Genomic DNA, 20,168 nt, shown 5'->3' with positions numbered 1-20,168 from the left:
AGAAAGAAAGAAAGAAAGAAAGAAAGAAAGAAAGAAAGAAAGAAAGGAGAGAGAAAGAAAGAAAGAGAGAAAGAAAGGAGAAAGAAAGAAAGAGAGAAAGAAAGAGAGAAAGAAAGAGAGAAAGAAAGAAAGAAAGAAAGAAAGAAAGAAAGAAAGAAAGAAAGAAAGAAAGAAAGAAAGAAAGAAAGAAAGAAAGAAAGAAAGAAAAAGAAAGAAAGAAAGAAAGAAAGAAAGAAAGAAAGAAAGAAAGAAAGAAAGAAAAAGAAAGAAAGAGTGAATTGAAGTTATGTAAAACCCTTTGAAGACTTAGTGTATAATGAACAGGAGCTCTCAAATTTAAAATGTTGCTGGAGTCAAAATGATGCAGAATGCACAATAATGTGTTTGCTTTTCAGATACTGTAGGTCTGAAGAGTTGTTGTTTTTTGTATTCTTCAATTATAAAAACATTTAAAACATACAAACTTGTGCAATTTTTATTTTAATGAAGATGAGAAGTTCATTAACGAAGATAAATATTTCATTAGATTTTAAATAAAACAAAGAGATTTTTTGGCTTCTCTCAGCACAAAATTCCTTTGAAAGATTAATTAATACATGCAAATTATGCAAATTAGACCCATGCAAATATTTTATGAAGACAATTAAGGGAACCATTAATTACCGCTTTTTTTTGCTTCAGTGAGATTCATTCATTTAATTTTAATTTCACTTTAACTGTTTTGATGTATAATCTTGCAGCTAAGAACTTTATCTTTCCTAGTGGGTCACTTAAACTTATAAATTTCATCAAGTGAGCAGCAACAGAAATCTGTAAAGATATTCTCTGGGCTGTGTTAATATCAAGAGAAATTTTTTGACACAATGCACTCCTAGAAACTGCAAAACTGGAAGGGAATGTGAGCTCATTCTTGGACAAGGTTCAACTGCTGGAAAAGCAATTAATTTGCTTTGGCTGTGCTAATATAGGGGAATTAGAAAGTGTGACACAAGACAAATAGAAATAATTAGTTCTCCAAAATGATGTTCTCATTAATATGGTTTGAACTGTAGAAATAAAAAACATCATTGTGGCATGTCTGCATTCTGTCCCAAGCCACAGGAGGTAGAAAAATGCAAGATACAGCATTTTTTCACCTTTGTAGTTTGTATGGTAGTGGCATTTATTTATTTATTTTATTGTAGGCTTAAAGAAAAGAAAATTGTGGACCTAATTCTGTTTTCTAAAACCTACTGAGCTTGTATAGAGCATAAGAAATCCCTAAGATTTTTAACTGTTTTCCACATGAAAAAATATGAAGCTATAAACTGGCTAGGCTTTTGATGACAATGCACTCAGGATGCTAAATTGAAACTTTGATTTCAATATTGTTCATTTAAACTATATTTTATGATATACAATATTGAACACATAATATGCTTATACTGTAGTTTAAGCTACTACAGCAAAGATAGCTCTATCAAGAGTTTATTACATCCTCTCCAAATATAGTAACATAAGTTTTCTTGTTCCATGAAGTGAATACATATGCTTGCAAAATATATGAAAGTACATTTTCTGTTGCTCTCATTCTTAACACCTATACCAGTTCAAACCAGGTTTTCTACGAGCAGTGAAAATCACTAGGTGGTACTCTTCACAAAAACAGACTGTTAGAAGGCTGCTAAGTACACATAATATTTTATAATTTGATGCAGAAGTAAAAGTAACATTTTATGGCACCTTCAAAATATTAAACTCCCACCCCAACCCCACCTTTCCAGTGATATGCCTCCCAGCCTTCTACCAAGTTCTAACTGAAGGCACCTCTGCAATAGTTTTTTCTGTTGATATACTTTTTGTCTGGAGTCAGATATTAAACTGCAGTGATTTAATTTATTTATTCTTTCAGTTAGGTAGAAAATCTGCAGCATCTGACTTAAATTGATATTTTTTTCTTTAAATATAACAAGGGGGGAGAAAACTTTTGTGGCAATGCCTATCTCCTCCCCCCCCTTCCCACCCTCCCCCATCCCCCTTTATTTTTTATAGGATTCCTGCCTATAATGCCATTAAGACAATTCTAAAGCACAATTATCACAGAGATTAAGCAAAAATGTGTAAGAAAATTGGAAAATTTCTATAGCTCACAGTGTATAAATGCTATAAACACCATTGTAACCTCAGGGAAATGCATTGAAGAACTTTAACTTGAAGTTAAAACTCTGGAAACTTAACTTTTCTTTGAATAGTTTTTTATTCTTTAACAACGTGGATATAATACTACCATGTTGCTAATTTTGTAGGCATGTACCAGTTTAACACATGGTTGAATAACTAGAATATTTGCAAAATACAGGGGTGTCTTCCTTGACCATAAGTTCTGTTGGCAATCAGCTTGTTTGCAAACTTTTTTTAAACGTGGCTGTCTTGAATGACTTCTTTCTAGCCAAGTCTTACAGCTATCCATATTTTACAACTCCATACCCCACCTCCTAGATTTTTCTAGGCTAGCCTTTAATACAAAGTTTTTGGTATTCAGATACCATTCTCCCTTTGTTAGGATCTTATTCTCCATCCACATGCCTAATCTCTTTCAGTTTGATCTTTTTGGTGTCTGCTTCCACATTCTATTTTAGTTTCTCTGGGCTGAGCTGTACCTCCCAGTGTCTCCCTCTGTGTGGTTCATATCTGAGTAATCTAATCCACAAACTCAGCTATCATATCCATGCTGGAAACTAACATAGCTATTCCTTTGTATTCCAGACCTTTCTCCTTTTCTCCTAAAATCTCTGTCTGCTTTTCTGATTTTCTGTATAAATATTTCCATGGTTGGGAAAACAGAGCTGGTAATCCTGCAACCCTTCAGAATCTTCCTTCTCTTCTTAGTATGACTCTTAGTCACCATGAACCGCTCTTTTCATCTTGTCTGTCAGTTGAAGTTCAAAATCAAAGTACCTTGCCTGTTTGTCACTTCTGATTCTTCATTACAACATAGCATTTAAATTTATTTTCATAAAAAGCCTCTGCCCCTCATCTCCTATCCTCACTAGCTATGAATTCACATTGGTTCTCCTCATATCGTGCTTACTAAAGTTTATTTTCTGTTACAGTGGTATAAACAAAACCACATGACAAAAAATATTTTCCTAGTCCACTCTTTTTAATTGTCACTTGTTCTTAATTCCTTCACTAGCTCTTCCTTTTTAACAACTAGAAACACAGTATTTAAATGGTTTTGCCTTACCCTTCACCTTGTGCATTACTCCTCATCAAAATCCTTCAGATTAGAGCGATGCTTCCAAATAAGCATCCTTACAGGATTGTTTTGCTGTTGTTGAATACTATATTGTTGAATATATTGTGAATACTCTTCTGTATAAATGATCCTTTGATTCTTCTTGTTGGCATAGCATACCTAAGGAGAACCTTGCATTTGATGTCTAAACTTAATTAAATGTTACATCCGTGTGTGATTTGACCACTTTGAAAGGAAAGCATGTATTGATGCATGCATGTTTAGTCTTTAGCTGCTGACATACAGAAAGCTAATACTGATTTATCTTCACTTCTGTGACTAAAAGAGTGTAGCAGGTATTGAGCCTGTCTGTACACCAGAAAGCTGAAGAAATTCAATTGAGCTCTGGAGTTAGGAATCTGGCAGGTCCTATATAAATTAAATAACCCATTCCCCATTAATTTACTCTAGTTTCACATCTTTTAAATTCCATTATCAAAGATATTTAACCAAACTTGTTATATGTATGTAGCTAGAAGTAGGAGAATCTAGAGTTTATGTCAGTTTTTTTATAACAGCTGAACACATAGGTCCAGCTTGACATGTAAGAAGTAATTATAACAAATGGAACAATAATCAAATAATGCTAGGCAACATATGATTTTGGATTTCAAATCTATGTCTAACAATGAAAAGTCCTGAAAATACTTATATCATGTGCACTGTGTCATTACTCTGATATGCAGAGTTCAGCCATCAGTCCGAGAAAGCCCAGAACAAGCACAGATGATGTGTTACATGTATTCTGTTATCATGAAGTCTTGGAACATAAATATTACCACCAATATTCAACTGGGGAAATTCCATCTAGTTTTGCATATGTCTATATAATGAGAGAGCATGAAGAAACATATAAAAGGGAAAATAGGAAGGGAAGAACAAAAACTTACGGTCTTGCAAGATTAAGTTCAGTCCCCGATCTGCTACAGATTTCTGACATACCTATGATCAAGATCCTTAGCCCCTCTATAAAGGTAGTTGCTATATTCTTCATCACATGAGTATTTTCTGATGTGAAGATTAAATCCATTAAAGATTGCAAAGTTGTTCAGACATTACAATGATAACTTCTGTGTTGTCTTCCAAGTTACACCTGGCATAGCTCAAAACAATTTATCTGAGACAGACCACAAGGCTGCAAACTGGAATTATCAGTGAAAAAAAAAAAAGGAACTATGTTCACTAAAACGTGTTTATGCAGAAACATTATAATAGATGAATTATCCTCTGAAAATATATAATATTAAATATATAATATTAAAGACTACTTTTGAACTAGTTAATTTTGGTAGATTTATGAAATTAGTGTCGTCTCATGAATATGTCCACATTCTAAGAACCTTTATTCACAAACATGTTTTCCTTCATATTGATTCACAATTTTATTTTGTTTCAATACGTATATTTATTCTACCAATTGAAAAGAATCATACACTCTTAATAAATGAATTCTCTTGAATCTCTGCAGAGGTTCACCTTTACTTTTTTAGTTAATTCTTCATATTACTCATGAAATCTTCACAGTGAAATTACGTTTATTTATATATATATATATTTTTGCAAATGGCAAAAAGAAAGCAGCTGTGAAAATATTTCAATGTTGAATGTTATTCATAGATATAAAGACATTTTCAAAGAACTGAGAAAACATAAAAAAATATTCTAAGTCATATTAACAAAGTTCTGTGCTGACTTATTCAGACACAATTCTCCACTTGGCTAAAGCCTATCTGAGATTATATTAGTCATATATGGTAAAAAGTATCACAAAGAGTATTAGAAGATCTTTTTAAAAGTCAGTGTGTTTGAGCTTTTATTAAAAAACAAACAAAAATATTTTTTCCACATCTCATGCTTTCATATCTCAGCCAAATGCTATTTAAAACACAAACTAGTCCATAGATAGGAAAGCAAGATATACAGAAATTATGCCATGAATGTTTGTATGTTTCCACTGAAAATGTTTGAGGAAGAGTAGCGTAACCCTTCAATTTGGAAAAAAAAAAAAAAAATGTAATAAATAAGTTTTTATTCATAATATGTAATAAGTCAGAAACTTGCATTCACTATTATCCTGAATGTAATATGTTCCCAGTTGTGCTAAATGAGACAAAAGGGCTTGACTCAACAACTTCAGTCAACTTTCTGTATCTTGTGTGTCTTCCAGTTGCTGCTCCAGAAAGTCCTGGATTTTTCATAGGCCTGATTAACCACAAGTGAATGTCTCACATGCCCTGGAGAATCTCAAATCTGCCTGAATATTTATTATTGTTATTATTATTAAGATTTCTAAGATTAAATGTGAAGATAACAGTATCTTATCTTCTCTCTGAAACCTCTTTTCAGAGTTTCAGACAAGAGGAAATGAGATGGAAAACTGATGATGGATGCATCAAAAGAAGCATGACTAGCAAGTCAAGGGAGCTGATTCTCCTTCTCTCTCTCTTGTGAGACCCCACCTGGAGTACTGTTCTCAGCTCTGGGGTCCACAGCACAAGAATAACATAGAAGTATTAAAGGGAGAGCCACAAAGATGATCAAGGGCCTGGAGCACCTGTCCCATGAAGACAGGTTGAGAGAGTTTGGAGTTGTTCAGCCTGTAGAAGAGAAGGCTCTGGGTAGACCTAACTCCCCAGAGAGAGTTAAGTCGTTAGGAGTTAGGGAGAGCTAGCGGCCTTCCAGTACCTAAAGGGAGCCTAAAAGAAAGCTGGAGAAGGACTCTTTATCATGGAGAGTAGTGAGAGGACAAGCAATAATGTTTTTAAACTAACTGAGGGTAGGTTTAGATTAGATATATGGAAGAACATCTTTCCTCTGTAGGTGGTGAGGCAATGGAACAGGTTGCCCAGAAAAGCTGTGGATTCCCCATCCCTGCAAGTGTTGAAGGCCAGGTTGGATGGGGCTTTGAGCAACCTGGTCTAGTGGAAGGAGTCCCTGCCTATTCAGGGGGGTTGGAATTAGATGGTCTTTAAGGTCTCTTCCAACCCAAACCATTCCATGATTCTATGATTAGATGTCTTCCATTGCATGGCTTGCTAAGAAATTATCTTTTTTTCTTACTTTAATGCAGGTGGTGGTTAACAGTCAGAAAGGGCCACTGATCAGGCTAGTTGTTTTAGATCTGACTGAATTTAAAATTTGATTTGAATTTGAAATCTTGAATTTTGACATTTATTTTGACCTACCAAAGCTTCAAACACTTTCAGGAAGAAGGCTTGAATCTCCTTGTGAAACAGATTTCCTCTTATGTGTATGAAAGAGATAAAGTAACTTACTGACTACTAACTTGTACTAGAAGTTCTCTAAAGCATGATACTTTTAGTAGAAATGAAAATTATTGCTGTTGCTTCGACATAGGAGTTGTCTCCCTTTTGCTTCACATGAGAAGTTGTAACAAGGAAAGCACAACTATTAGAAAAATCTGTTCAGAATTTTGAGGTCTGTTGACCATGCAATCTTAATGAACTCAAAGAAGAAATCGCCACTACTATTGACAGGAGAAGATCCTTTATAAGAGGATGATACACAAGAGGTGGGTTTTGTTGTTGTTATAATCTCATAATCTGTTAAAAAAAAAAATGCCAAGAAAAAATCTTTATGACACATATTAAAGCTGACTTAGTGCCACTTTCCAGTACTGGTTTAAAAGTAGTAAACACATTGAGGGGGTGGAGTGGGGAGGAAAAGTGTTAGCCCTCTGCACAGTGTAGAGGCAACCACTGATAAACAGAGATTACAGTCATCAGATTTACCTCTCCCAGCATAAAAGGCACAGGATTATAGTTTCATTGTGAGTGAACTAGAAATCCACTTTGTTTTTATCTGTTTCATGATAGGCTATAGAAATGCCATTTCACTAAAATGATGTTGGATTTTTTTAATCAAATTTTCATCCTGGTTTTTAAAAATGTCTTTCAATTATTTTTTTAGAAGTTAAAAATAGTGATTCCAGATGAAGAACTGTGTTAGAAATGTTTATTTTTACCAGCCTATTCAGGTTTGTGTTGCCTTCTGAGGGTGAAGATGAAGGGAATGGTGTAGTTATGGTAAACATAAATACATAGGAAGGTAGCTTGCAATGCCCATCTTTCACATGTAGCAAGATAACATCAGAAGTATTTTAGGTAAGAACTCAGCCATTTGTCCTTTAAATAATATGAATTTGGAGTAGGAAGGAAGTAAGAAATGAATGAAAATAAAAGAATTCAGTTCTATATACAGTCTTAATCTCTTTAGTCACAGTGTGTTTTATTTAATATTCTCATTGTCCTGAATTTTCCCACTTCACTCTGTGCTTAGTCATTAATTTTACACAGTTGTTTTAAAATTGCACTAAAGTACCATGTTGGAAGAAAGCCCTTGATTGATTAATCATTTATCTCAGTAAAAAAGCCATGAACATATTTGATTTCCAGAAGCTTCATATGTACACAGATATAAAACGACATGTAAATTGAAATACACAGCGATATCAAAGAAAATGTGAAAAAGTTTTTTTAAGTGTATAAGTGCTAAATGAGGGAGCTCTAAAAGAATGCTTTGCAACATATATACATAACTTTTTTATTAACTCTGTGCCCTCCCTTTGCCTTTTTGGTGACAAATAACAGCATTATGTAGCTTAAAATTTAAAGGTGTAGCTAACAATGACCTATGAAAGCTATGATACAGTTGTCTATTTATAGGTTACTGCCTGCAATCAATACCACCTCCTGTTTAAGTTAACTGTTGTCTTTAATTGATTAGCTTGGGTTGAAAACCTTCCAAAGTGCTGGACTCCAAAACAGGTGGATAGAGAATGTACTTATTGCTGTTTGGTTTCTATGCACTGTAAGATAATTCAGTATTTCTTCATGGTCAAGGAAATACGAAGCAAAATAAATTTTACTGTATGTTTCCTCATTGAGTATTCAGATATCAACTATAAAAGACAAACTGGCAAGAGGTGTTGTAAGTGTCTAATGTACAATCTAGATTTAAAATCTGAACTATACTGGACTGTTTGCCATAATAGATAAAACAATAAATATAAAAATAAAAAATAAAAAATAAAATAATAAATAAAAAAAGAAAAAAGGAAAACAAATGCCTTTAAAACTTGTAAGCTTGTAAAGCTAGCAAGCTAGAAAGGCTCATTCTTCTCAAGGAAAATAAAATAAAATATTTAAATTTGGGAACAGGAAGAGAGCCCCACTCTTTCTGAAATGTAAAAAAATTAGAGCAACTATTTGCAAACATATTCCTTCTGCAACAGTAATGAAATTCAAGGTGGTGTACACAGATTAATATTGTTATTTGTTATTATGTATATAATTTCACTGAAGTGTGTAGCACTGTACAGGTGAATAATAAGTGCATGACCCTGACATTAATACAAGGTGCTACACTCTGCAGTCAAAAAGCAGCTGAAGTTTAAGGCACTAATAAGAAGGAAAATGAAACATTATAAGTACGCATGACTGCATATAGGAACAATATTTAATGAACAAGTATTTTAAAGACTGAGCAAAAAATTAGAATAGGGTGGACCAGCAAAAAGTTTTTAGTAAAGCAGCTCCACTATATGTCCCTGAGGGTTAGATGCTGAACTTCTAACAGCTTCCCTCCTCTAACACCACTAGATCTGAAAATATCTTTTTTTAAGTATAAGAAAAATGAAAGAGAAGAGCTATCCTTCAGCTTCTAAAATTGAACAGTGCACATGCATACATTTTAACTGATGCATCAATTTGTTTGACAAACTGGCATGCACAGAAAGATCAATAGCAAGACAGCAGACATCACTTCCTAGTGGGTCACTGTGACAGCTTTGCTCCATTCTGTTGTCTTTTTTGCAGTTTCCTGGTAGTTCAGCTCACTACTCATACCTAGAATAACACTAAGGAAGACAATCACATTACAGAGACAGTCATATCTTGTGACTGCAGTTAACCAAAGCTGTACACACTGAAACTGGTTGTCTTATGGTACTTCAGAAATCTTAATAATGGAAAACATAAGGAAGAAACCTAATAAACATAAAATTAAAAAAAAAAAAAAAAAAAAAGGTTAAAAAGAAAAATGCATAATCTCCAACAGATTGCTGGGTTGCTGAAAGCCACACATGGTTGACAAGACATGATATTTCATAAATATAGACTGACCTTCTTAATGTTTGATTAATCCTAGGCTGAAAAATCATTTTTGTGGGTTTTCCTCATCAAAATAAATAGAAATCATTTAAGTACTTTTTCTCTCTCTCTTTTTTTTTTTTTTTTTTTTTTAATGTGGCCTAATGAAATAATAGGCTCAGTAGCCTGAAAATCAAGGATGAACTTTACAGTAAAGTTCATTGCCAAAAAAGAAGTCCACTGCTTTGTCATTGCTGTACTGCAGAACCTTTTTACATTTTTGTGGGTCTGGAATAGTCAGCTGTTTGTTTCCATAAACACCCTATCTAAGTAGCAGATGTTTCCTTGGGCAGTTGTTCAATCTATCTAGAAAAAAAAAAAAAATAATAATAATAATAAAACCTCTCTGCCTTCCAGGCTTCTGACAGCTTTGTTTCCTGCTCCTGATTTCTTTTCCCTGATGAAATGTTCAACCTTTATAGCAGGCCTGCACAACAGGTGGGCTGTGGGTCTCTTGCAGCTTGAAAAACCATTTGTTTGGCCCATCAGCTGCTGAGAAAAGTCATGTACTGTTTGATTTGCCCAGCTGTCAAGAGGCGGCAACAAGATGTCCAGCAGAAAATGCACATCTCCTAACTTGTCACTGATCCTTCAGAATGCATGTATCTCTTAGTCAGCCACCTGGTCAACCAGCAGACACGTACCTCCAGTTCACATACACACTTTGCCTCACAGGTCAGGGGAGGGATGGTACTTAGTCCAGAGGGAAAAGGAAAATGGGAAAATAACAATAGGAAAGATGCTGAAATAATGTTCTTATGGGTTAGCAGAGGAGCAGTGATGTCACAAGGGAAAGTGAAAATGTATTTTCACTCTGAAAATGACATGATCAATCTGTTTGACAACCCTGGCTCTCCAATAAACTCAAGCACCTTTATGCGCTAGAAGTCCCATACAATAATAAATGAGTAACAAGCCATAGCATTTACTAAGCAGCAAGAAAAATTGAATAATTGTTGAGAAAGTGCCAATTCAATCAAAATTCAGAATTTACAAGTTTATGTGTGTATATATATTTAAAATTTCTAAGATGATTTATTGAGAGAAAATACAATAAAAAATATATAAAGAATCAAGTACTTTTATTTTCTTGGGATTAATTAATTAATATTGTAGAGAATATATGACCATTAGTTTACATGACATTATATAGTTGGATGACCTCATCTTTGAGGAACTATGGGACAAAATGGAATTGTTTCTGATTAAGAGGAAACAGGACAGAGAGAGGAACAAACATAAATGAAAAGACAGGAAGGAAAAGACCTGGGAGAAACATGGAGTTACTGAAGGAAAATGACTAAACAGAAATGAACTTACACTGGCCATCATAGCCAATATCATGGGAAGAATAAATGAAGAAATATCTAAAGAAAAGACATTTTAGTTAAATTGACTGCAGAGAGAATTGATCTCTCACTTATCTGAAAAGAAATAGATGTCCTGTCACTTGAGGATATTAAAAACTGTTTTCAAAAAATAATTAGGTAATTTGAGAATAGTCTTGCAAAAGAATATGTGCCCAATCTATGATTAGTAAAGAACAGTAATCTTCTTTAAGTCTACAAACATAAACTCAAATAAAACTTAACATTTAGAGAAATTAGGGCAATCATTCTGATGCAGTTGGATTTAGAAAGAAAGAGAGAAAATAAAATAGGACTAGAATAAGTGACTGAGACAGGCTGGACAAACAGACAGGAATCAGGCACTGGAAGACACTGGGAGGGAGATAGTAATAAGAAATGTCTGGCTGACAGTAACTGAGACTGAAGATGGGGGACCACATGATTTGGACTCACTAGACAACAGGATCTAGTGGTTGAAAAGAGAAGGAAAGACATGGGACAGGAAACAGTGCAAGAAAATACTGTGAATTTATCTGAAGAGAAGTCTCTTAAACGGAGAAATCTTGACAAGTACCTGGATAGGTGGCATACTGATAGATATTTGGAAATGTCTGAATCTTGAATCTTGCTTAACAATAGGAGGTGCAAGAAGTAAAGAGGTTGGAGTTATGACTGGATATAAATAGAAATCTTCATTTAAAAGCCTGATTTGTATGAGACCCCCCCCCCCCCTCAATATATATATGTATATAAACAAAACACAAAAAAGAGAGAGAGAGAAAGAAAAAAGATGATAAGGCTTGGATATGGATATTAGGACCGAAACAAATGGCAGAGACTGAGGAATAAAGAAAGAAAATAAAAAGAAATCTTGATGGAGACACCTTTAAAAGAGCTATGGGTTGCAAGTAAAATGAAAGGAAGCATAAAATGTAACCCAAGATTGTACTGATTTATCTCAACAAATATTTGTAAAACCCTCATGTCAAAATGGTCGTTCCTTAGACCACACTACTCATGATAATTTATTACAATTCATCAGTTACTTTGTTAGTTTTATAACTGTGAATCTAAAGATTCAAGTCCAACTTTATCCATATCAGATATCATCTCTCTGTTAAACTTCTGAATTTTAGTGTACTTGTCAAAAAGGTAAGGGAAGTCACTCAACTTCTAGGAAATGCCAAAATTAAGATTTAATATATGAAAGAAATTGAGAAAGTCTTTCACACCTCTCCTGTAAAGCATGATGTCTAATGATGAAAATGTTGTATAAAAAACACGTAATATATATAGCATGAGAAGACACACTGAGCCCTGGAGATAAAGAAAATATTGGATAGATATCCATTTATTCAACTCCATCCTTTTCCCCTGCACTGAATGAGGTACTGTGCAAAATACAGTATCTAATCACATAATTAAAGATTATATCATGATGCATACACAAAGACAGCTGAACAAAGGTGTGGAAGACAACCTTAATTCTTCTATTTCCTAATTTTGGAATGCTTGACTTTACAGCCTTGATAATAGCCTTTTCCAATAAAGTTTTTTGATCTCATAAGAAATAGAACATATTTAGGCATGCTTTTGTCCAAGATTTTTACATCAGAAATAGAACTGTGTGCACAAGCCTCACAGAACCACCAAAAGTTATTTTTCAGTGTGGAAGTCCTTTAGATATCTATCTTTCAAACACATACATAACAAGAAAGAATCAAAGAGTATCATTTGCTGAGATTATTACACTGATTTCGCTTGTTGAAAAATAGATAAACAAGTTTGAAACCAATGCAGAAAACAGGTTAGGTTTTCATACAGACGACTGAAGCTGTATCTAAGCAATTTTTATTAACATTGAGGGCAGCTGCAGGACAGCTTTTTTCCTAGTACTTAGGCAGTAAAATGTACACATTAGGTTCCTGGTATATGTAAAGTTAAATCATAATTTCTTTCTCACTCTTCCTCTGTAGCCTTCAAAGACCTTAAAAATAACTTCATGTAGGACTATGCAGTCAGTATGCTGAGTTGCAGTTGCTCTCTTTCTCTATTCCTGGATCTGATCAACATTCCCATTTCCTGTCTTGTCCTTTCTGGGAGGGAAAAATTCCCTCTGCTTGCTTGCTGATGAGATAAAAAGAGTTTGAGAGAGACTGTGAATGGAGTAGAACAGATGGTCCAGGAAGCTTTTATACACATGGTAGCTGAATGGCTTTTTTACAACGGGAAGAGGTAGTCTGAAACCACTTAACATTATACCTCACTGTGCTGTTAATATCAGCCTACAGAAGAGGTGAAGAACTAGGATAAAGCCAAGAAGAAACAGTTTGTGGGAAAGGACTTAGAAAGCATAAGTTAATTTTGCTAAGGGACGGAAGAATAGTTAACAGACTCATTTGGAGAAAGGCGGATAATCTGCTACAAGACAAAAAAAAAATGCAGCAGAATAAGAACTTAGTGTATGAAATTCCATTTGACAGGAAAAAAAAAAAAAAAAAGGAACAAATTTTGAGCTAGAGGAGAGTCTGTAGTAGGGAAAAACTGACAGAAATAGTGGAATAGGACAGGAAAACTTGGAGGACAGGCAAAGCGCAAAGGGTCTCTTGGAAAACAAAGAGACATTTTGGGAAAGAAAGAGCAATAATAGGCCTGATAATTCATGGAAACTGAACAGGAAGTGGAGGAAAGGCTGTTAGTAGTGAATGATGAATTTGGCTTCAGAAGAAGAGTATTCAGAATTTTGAAAAGAAAACAGAAAAGTTACAGGATCAAACAATCACTAGAAATTAGGAAAGAAGTGAAGAAGATAAGCAAAACATCAGCCTGAGATAGAGAATGTGGTTAAGCTTCCTGTTCTTATCAGGACAATTTTGGGAAGAAAGCACCGAACCAAGAGCAATTTGGGAAAAGAAAAACATGAGAGCCCATATGAAAGGAATGGTCAATGGGGAAGACAGTACAGAATCAGATTTTTTTTAGATGAATTTATAGAATGTGTAAAGGGAACTGTTATTAAATGCAATGAAGATTATGAATGTATAGGATTTAGGAGAGAAACTACTGGGACACAGAAAATTAGGAATGCTGGACTTATGGAGGAAAAGAAAAAATAATCATGTAGGTAGACAAATACATGATAGGTAAGCAGATGAGGAAGAAAAAAAAACAGTGGGAAAAAAAATTAAAAAAGTAAGAGTAGCAGTAAATGTCATTGTTCTCGTGCTTAGTAAGAGGTCTGGTAACAAAACAGTATAGAAAAGTCAAACATTATCTTTGTATGGTACCTTTTTGTGTGGGATGAGGGGGTCTTGGGAAACCGGATTGGGAGCTAGGCATAGGCATCTAGTGAACCTACAATATGTATGGAGAAGAGGATAATCTGCTTTATTATTATTTTAAACAGAAGCAAGAAAGAAAACATTTAAAACTAGTGTCTATATCAGTTCCTCACAACTTAGTATCTGTTTGTATCTGTTAAAAAATATCTAAGTATATCCAAGACTCACATTTGGATTATCTATTATCTTCTTAGTATTTTACAAATATCCAAGGAAGCTGTTGTTTACGCAGTTATATAATTATAATAATTATATTACTTCTTTTTACAGTCTCATATTCAAATTCCCACTTTTTTAATCTTTCCCCCTTTTCAAGACTTTATTCACTGAAAGTGAATTTGAATGAGTTGAAAGAGTGCTACATGATGAAAAAAAAAAAGAACATAGCCCATTTATTGACAAATGCATTTATCTTTTACACTTAAATTAGTCCTATTCCTTGCACACAAAAGTGATAGCTAAAATATTAACATTAAATACAAATTCCAGTTGACAAGAATCCCTTTATTTATAATATATAGAATCTTTATTCTAAAACATCCCCTTGTCTAATATTTTTTTTAATGCTGAAATTATCCTTGGTATTTCAAATGCTTCATTTCAGCACAGAATGCTGTAGCTCTCCCTTCTACATTTGCTTGCTTACTTACAGAATTGCACAGCATGCTCAATATAGTAAATATTTTTTTTTTTTTAAGTAATGATTGTAGATAAAGACACTATCACACCAGACTTGCTTTGATACAAATAAATACAGATATATATTTGAGAAGAATAAGAAAGGCATAAGTAATTCCCTAGTGAGCACATTTTCCCCAAAACTGAAAGCATTAATGAGATACTATTATGTTTTTATTAGAGAATATAATGTATATTCTATACAATAATTCTTTTGTTGTACGTACAAGAGTATATAAAATATCATTCAACAGATAAAATGGATATCTCTGAAATTTTGAAAAATTGGAAGGACAATTTTTGTTGTCTCTGTGAAAGTTCAAAAAAGTGTTGGAAAATTCCCAGTTTCACCCACTGTAAAGGTTTTGTAGAGTTTTGCAACTAAATTTTCCAAAGAGACCATATATACTGAGCATAATTTATCTTGGTGCTGAATGAAGCAGCTCTTTCCCTACATTTCCCTACATTTCCCTACATTTCTATCCTCATTTCTTCAAGACTTTGCCATGCTAAATATTGAAACGGGAATAGAGAAATTATCTTTGTTTTTCTCTCAGTTCTTTTTCCCAGGCAGATACAGAAGAAGAAACAGAATGTATATAGACTAGTAGGGAAATATGAACTTGACAGTGAGGCAGGATAAATGGAGAATACAGATTGAGATATGCTACGAAACAGGAAAGTCTGGTAACAGGGAATGTTAATGGAGTGCAGAGTCTAGAAAAGTCAGGACAAGAGGAGGAGACAACAAAAAGAGTCAGATGGACAAGAAAAATCTTGTAATTAAAGAAATAATCAGGGTGGCATGAAACTGAGTTCAGGAAAGAACACTGTAAGAATGGGTACCTAATGACTGGGAAGTTGGGAAGGGGTGAAAAGAACAAAGCATTTTTGAGACAGTAAAGAGACTGAGATTAGTCATTGACAAAAGCTGGAATTTGCAAGGGAAGAGAGAAACTAGGAGGAACTGGGACAGAGGTATAGGTGTGACATGCTAAAGGGGACACAGAAAAAGGAAAGGAATACTCCTTTCAGTATTGGAGCTAAACACAGAGTCCTGACACAGCATTACCCATCTGTTATCAACTGTTTATGAAACCTGTCACCCTATAACTGCTGATTTACAAAGACAATAAGGTCCTGCAATTATATTTTTTTGTTGTAAGGCTACATATTACACATGGTAGATCTAAAAGTTCCAAACTCTTATATGATGATTAAAATTAATATATTAAACTTCAAAAAATTGTTTTTTGTTTTTGTTTTTTCCTTAAATATATATATGTGTGTTGGTTAATAATGCAAAGTCGAGACAGGAAATGTCAGAATTAAGGTTGCCTTTGCAATATAATCCAATATAGTGATCATTACATTCTAGTCTTTAATTAAATAATCATCTACATTACTTTGTGGGGTTTTGTTTGTTTGTTTGTTATTGCCCCTTGAACCAACTTGGACAGATAAATCGAGGAAAAGTCAATATTACTGAGAATGTTGCTGATAAGACCTTGATTTCATTTGTTACACAATTGGAAACATATGAAATGAGCACAAGAAGGCAAAGGATAGTTGGAAAAGAAATGATGATCATGGTTAAAAAGTTGAAGTGCTATTTCTATGTAGCCTGGGACAAGTCTTTTAGAATATATACTTCCAAAATACTTCCTAATTATGTGTTGCTCATCTTATGAATATCTCAGTCCATAAGGTAAACTGGATTCAGTGGGAACAGTAATTTGAATACAATGAACACATTTGCAAAAAAATGCAAAGTATTCTCAAAAATCAGGTCCTAGTTACTTGAAAATAAAGCAATTTATCATCTCTGCTTTTCTGTGACTATTTCCCAGATTTAAAATGGGAATATTCCAAACTATGCTTCCTTGCAGGTATGGTCTGAAGATAAAGTAATTAATGTTTGCAAGGAACTCAGACACTGCAGTGACTCCTGTAATAGAATGGCTTCCGAAGAAATTAGAAGTTTGTCTTTGTAACCCCCCCCCCCCCCAAAAATAATATAAATAAAAAATAAAATAAATAAAAATAAAAAATAAAAAAATATAATAATAAAATGTCTGGATGTAGTAACATAGTCTGGATGTACACAGTGGCATGATGACTGGATTCTTACTAAGCCAATAACATCAATTGGTGCTTTGAATGAGGCATGCATTTTATGGGAAGAAAAACAGGATTGTAGAACAACAAATGTGTCATAAAATGTACCCACTTCCCAGGCAACATTCAATCTAGCATATTCTGACCTTTGCAATATAGACTTGGCAGACATAACATGCAATTTAAATCTTGTATATATGTATATACACTTGTGTGTTTGTCCCACACAAGGACTTGTTGCCTCTTTTTAATTTGTGTATATGCCCAAAACATTAAAAGATTATTGACTTTTTATTCTGTTATTACAGCCTCCTTGTGGCACATTAGTAACAATGTTTTATGAATTAGACAAAGTGATTAAATAAGACACAGATGATGTCAAATGATTCTGTTAAGATGTTTGACATCAAAATGAAAATAAAGGCAATTGAGAGTGATTACTGGTGCTAATCATTTTAAGCTTGCCTTTGAAAAATGCACCTTCATTTACAATTGAAACCAAATGTTAATTTTGTTTTTTAGTATTCATGTAGGTAGCTTTAGTTTGTTAACTAGAGAGGACATTACAACACAAATGCCATCTTAAAAATTTGTTCTTTACTAATATCTTGATGTTTGCAATATATATAAATTTAGATTCACAGGGGAAGTAATAAAGCTCTCCATAGTATTTCATGTATAACTTTACTAAGAAGATTCATTTTATTAAAATGTAAATAATGGAATGTTGTAAATAAAAGAAAAAAAATAACATGAAGGGAATAAAAAATTTATTTATTCTTAATGTTCAGAGTAGTGTGTTGAAACACACCTTTCAATAGCTGCCACTGAATATTGGCTATGAAATTCTCATCATGCCTTGAATGTTACCCATTAGGTTTAGCCATTTATATCATTAAAAGGCTCAAAATATTTCCAATAGGCCTTTGAAAACATTGTTATCCCAAATCTAACTATACATATGCACAAAAAATGCATTCAGCAAGTCTGATTCAGCCCAATATTGCTTTAAATTTATTATTCTTCTTTAATTCCACTGTATAAACAGAAATGTATAAACAGAAACTAATTTAAAGAAAATCAACACAAAATATATTCTCCCTTATAAACAAGCAAGATGAACTTGACCTTGTTTGAACTTGTTTTGATGTGGCCCAGATGGTAGGATACATGCTTGAATAGCAGTCTAAAGCTGAGGAAAAACTCATATAGCAAGATCTAGATTTATAGCCTTTTGCAAATTCCTACCTTGTATTGTCCTTTCAGCATCTGTTCTGCCCCCACTGCGGTCAGCTTCTATCTCTGGGGTCAGAGAGTCTAGAAGCATAGAAAGGTAAGACTGACACATATTTCATTCGATTCTTATAGCCCTTTTTACAACCTGTTACTCTAAAGCTGAATTACAATACAATCAACCTTTGTCAGTTTTTTTTTAATGTTGAACAATGACTGGAGGCCAGGACAATTTTTTGTCAGACCAGGAAGATTAATGAGTAATAGCATAAAGGTGGGAAGAAAAAGTAAAAGAATAAATATATATAAATATATATTTTTTAAAATAATAATATAAAATTGTCCTAGCAGGGACATTCTCTGCTGTGAATCTATTTGCACATACTATATAAACTAACAAAACAGAAAAGAGATGCATCACTTGAAAGAAGAGAGATTTTTTATTTTTTTATTTTTAACCCTCCCACCATGCTTTAAATTTTCAATATAACCAGCTTCTTTGGGCACTTAAATTGAAAGTTAATGACACAGAAGCAAAAACTAGCTTCTTACCATTTAGGACCCTGAGACTGTCTGTTGAAGCTGCCTGTTTCAGTGTCTGTTCTGCTTGCTCTCGTCGTTTAGTCTCAAATTCAAGTGCTTCCTGCAATTTCCTCTTTGCCTTCTTTTCCTTCTTTAACCTTTTCTGAATTATTGCTAGGAAGAAGAAAATCAGTATACTCAAATTCAGATCTGAAACTTGGCTTCATGACTACACATTAAGAGTTCTAAGAAACAATACAACTGCAACAGTTTATATAAATTGAGTAATTATACAATATCAACTTAAATTATTTGAAATTTTTGGGAATCACACTGGGATATTTAAAGAATTACTGTTCTATACCATGCTATTGAAAACTGTAGGTGATATTCATCTATAGCATAATGTGTTGTTGTTGTTTTTTGTTTGTTTGTTTTTTAATAAACATATGAGGATCTGTGAATATCCAAATTAGAAAACCTTGGAACTAACAATAAAATTTACATTTTTCATCATCAGATGTAGATATTCCTCTGTCTCTGGAGCTGAAGTTTTTGAGGGATTAAGTACACAATTTTTATCTCCTGTAGCACATAGTATATGCAGAGTAATCAAGTTCTCACCTGTGGCTTCTCTCCCCCAACAGCCAGTGCCCCATATGCAACAGAACCTCAGCCCTTGCTCTGCTGTGCCCTTCACTCCATAGAGAAAGACCCTCATCTTTCAAATTGTCCTCCAAGCTGCTGCTTGCTTCAAGCCATCCAGCCTCTTGGTGCATGGTCTCTTCTTCATATTTATTTCTGATCCATATTCTCCTTTGTCTTTATTTATTTATTTATTTATCTTCTCTCTGACAGCTCTAGTCTCATCAGTCTTGAGGAACTCATAACAAACTCTTTACAGTTGGAATACCTGGACACTGACAGATCCCCCAGCCACGTAACTATTAGTTTGTATGTCAATTGTAAGGGAAAACACTCAGAATGTAGGAGTCTTCTAAAATTCAGTGTAGAAGGCACTAATTTAGAGAATGTTTTCCCTCTCTCTTTTGTTCATATTCTACAAGAAGAAGGGTTGCAAGATTGGTGTATAAGTTAATCATACAGGGGTTGTTTAAAAGAAGCTCCATTATGATTTTTTCTGTTACCAGTGAGTTCCTTCCAAACTGCACAAACTGCAACCTTACAACCACAAAAATACAACTTGTGTGATCCCTAACTGAAGGAATATATAACCGGTTATTTCCCCAATGGAAAAGGGTAATGTGAACTTTTTTTTTTTTTTTTTTTTTTTTTTCCTACTCATTAAAAGCCAAACTGAGCCTCTAAAGAAATCATGAAAAGCTGTAGAGCATATCATCTCCTCCACGAAACCCAAACCCTACTTACATAGCATGTTTAGGGTTTTCAGAGATGTGCATTATAGAGGCTTATTTTCCGTAACATCTTCCTGGGCAACCTTTGCTAGAGAACCAGTTAT

The 20,168-nt window shown here is 33.8% G+C and overlaps 1 protein-coding gene across 8 annotated transcripts in view; it reads right to left on the bottom strand.

The window, feature by feature from the left end:
* Nucleotides 1-20,168, bottom strand: part of DACH1 (dachshund family transcription factor 1) — a 386,987-nt gene that overhangs the window by 22,299 nt on the left and 344,520 nt on the right. For 4 of the 8 annotated variants that reach the window (XM_035320794.1, XM_035320804.1, XM_035320834.1 and 1 more), the window contains 2 exons: nucleotides 18,719-18,862; nucleotides 18,182-18,250 (listed from right to left, as the gene is read on the bottom strand). In XM_035320794.1, coding sequence (XP_035176685.1) covers nucleotides 18,182-18,250; nucleotides 18,719-18,862 — 213 coding nt within the window. Of the gene's footprint in view, nucleotides 1-8,466; nucleotides 9,156-12,679; nucleotides 12,924-14,083; nucleotides 14,151-18,181; nucleotides 18,251-18,718; nucleotides 18,863-20,168 lie in introns of those variants that run through there. The other 4 variants (XM_035320813.1, XM_035320850.1, XM_035320822.1 and 1 more) reach the window with 3 other exon arrangements.

This window comes from Oxyura jamaicensis, chromosome 1 (assembly GCF_011077185.1).
Source record: "Oxyura jamaicensis isolate SHBP4307 breed ruddy duck chromosome 1, BPBGC_Ojam_1.0, whole genome shotgun sequence".
In the NCBI taxonomy this organism is placed as follows: domain Eukaryota; kingdom Metazoa; phylum Chordata; class Aves; order Anseriformes; family Anatidae; genus Oxyura; species Oxyura jamaicensis.
Note: the sequence above shows the minus strand (reverse complement) of the source record. Positions and strands in the feature narration are given on the sequence as shown.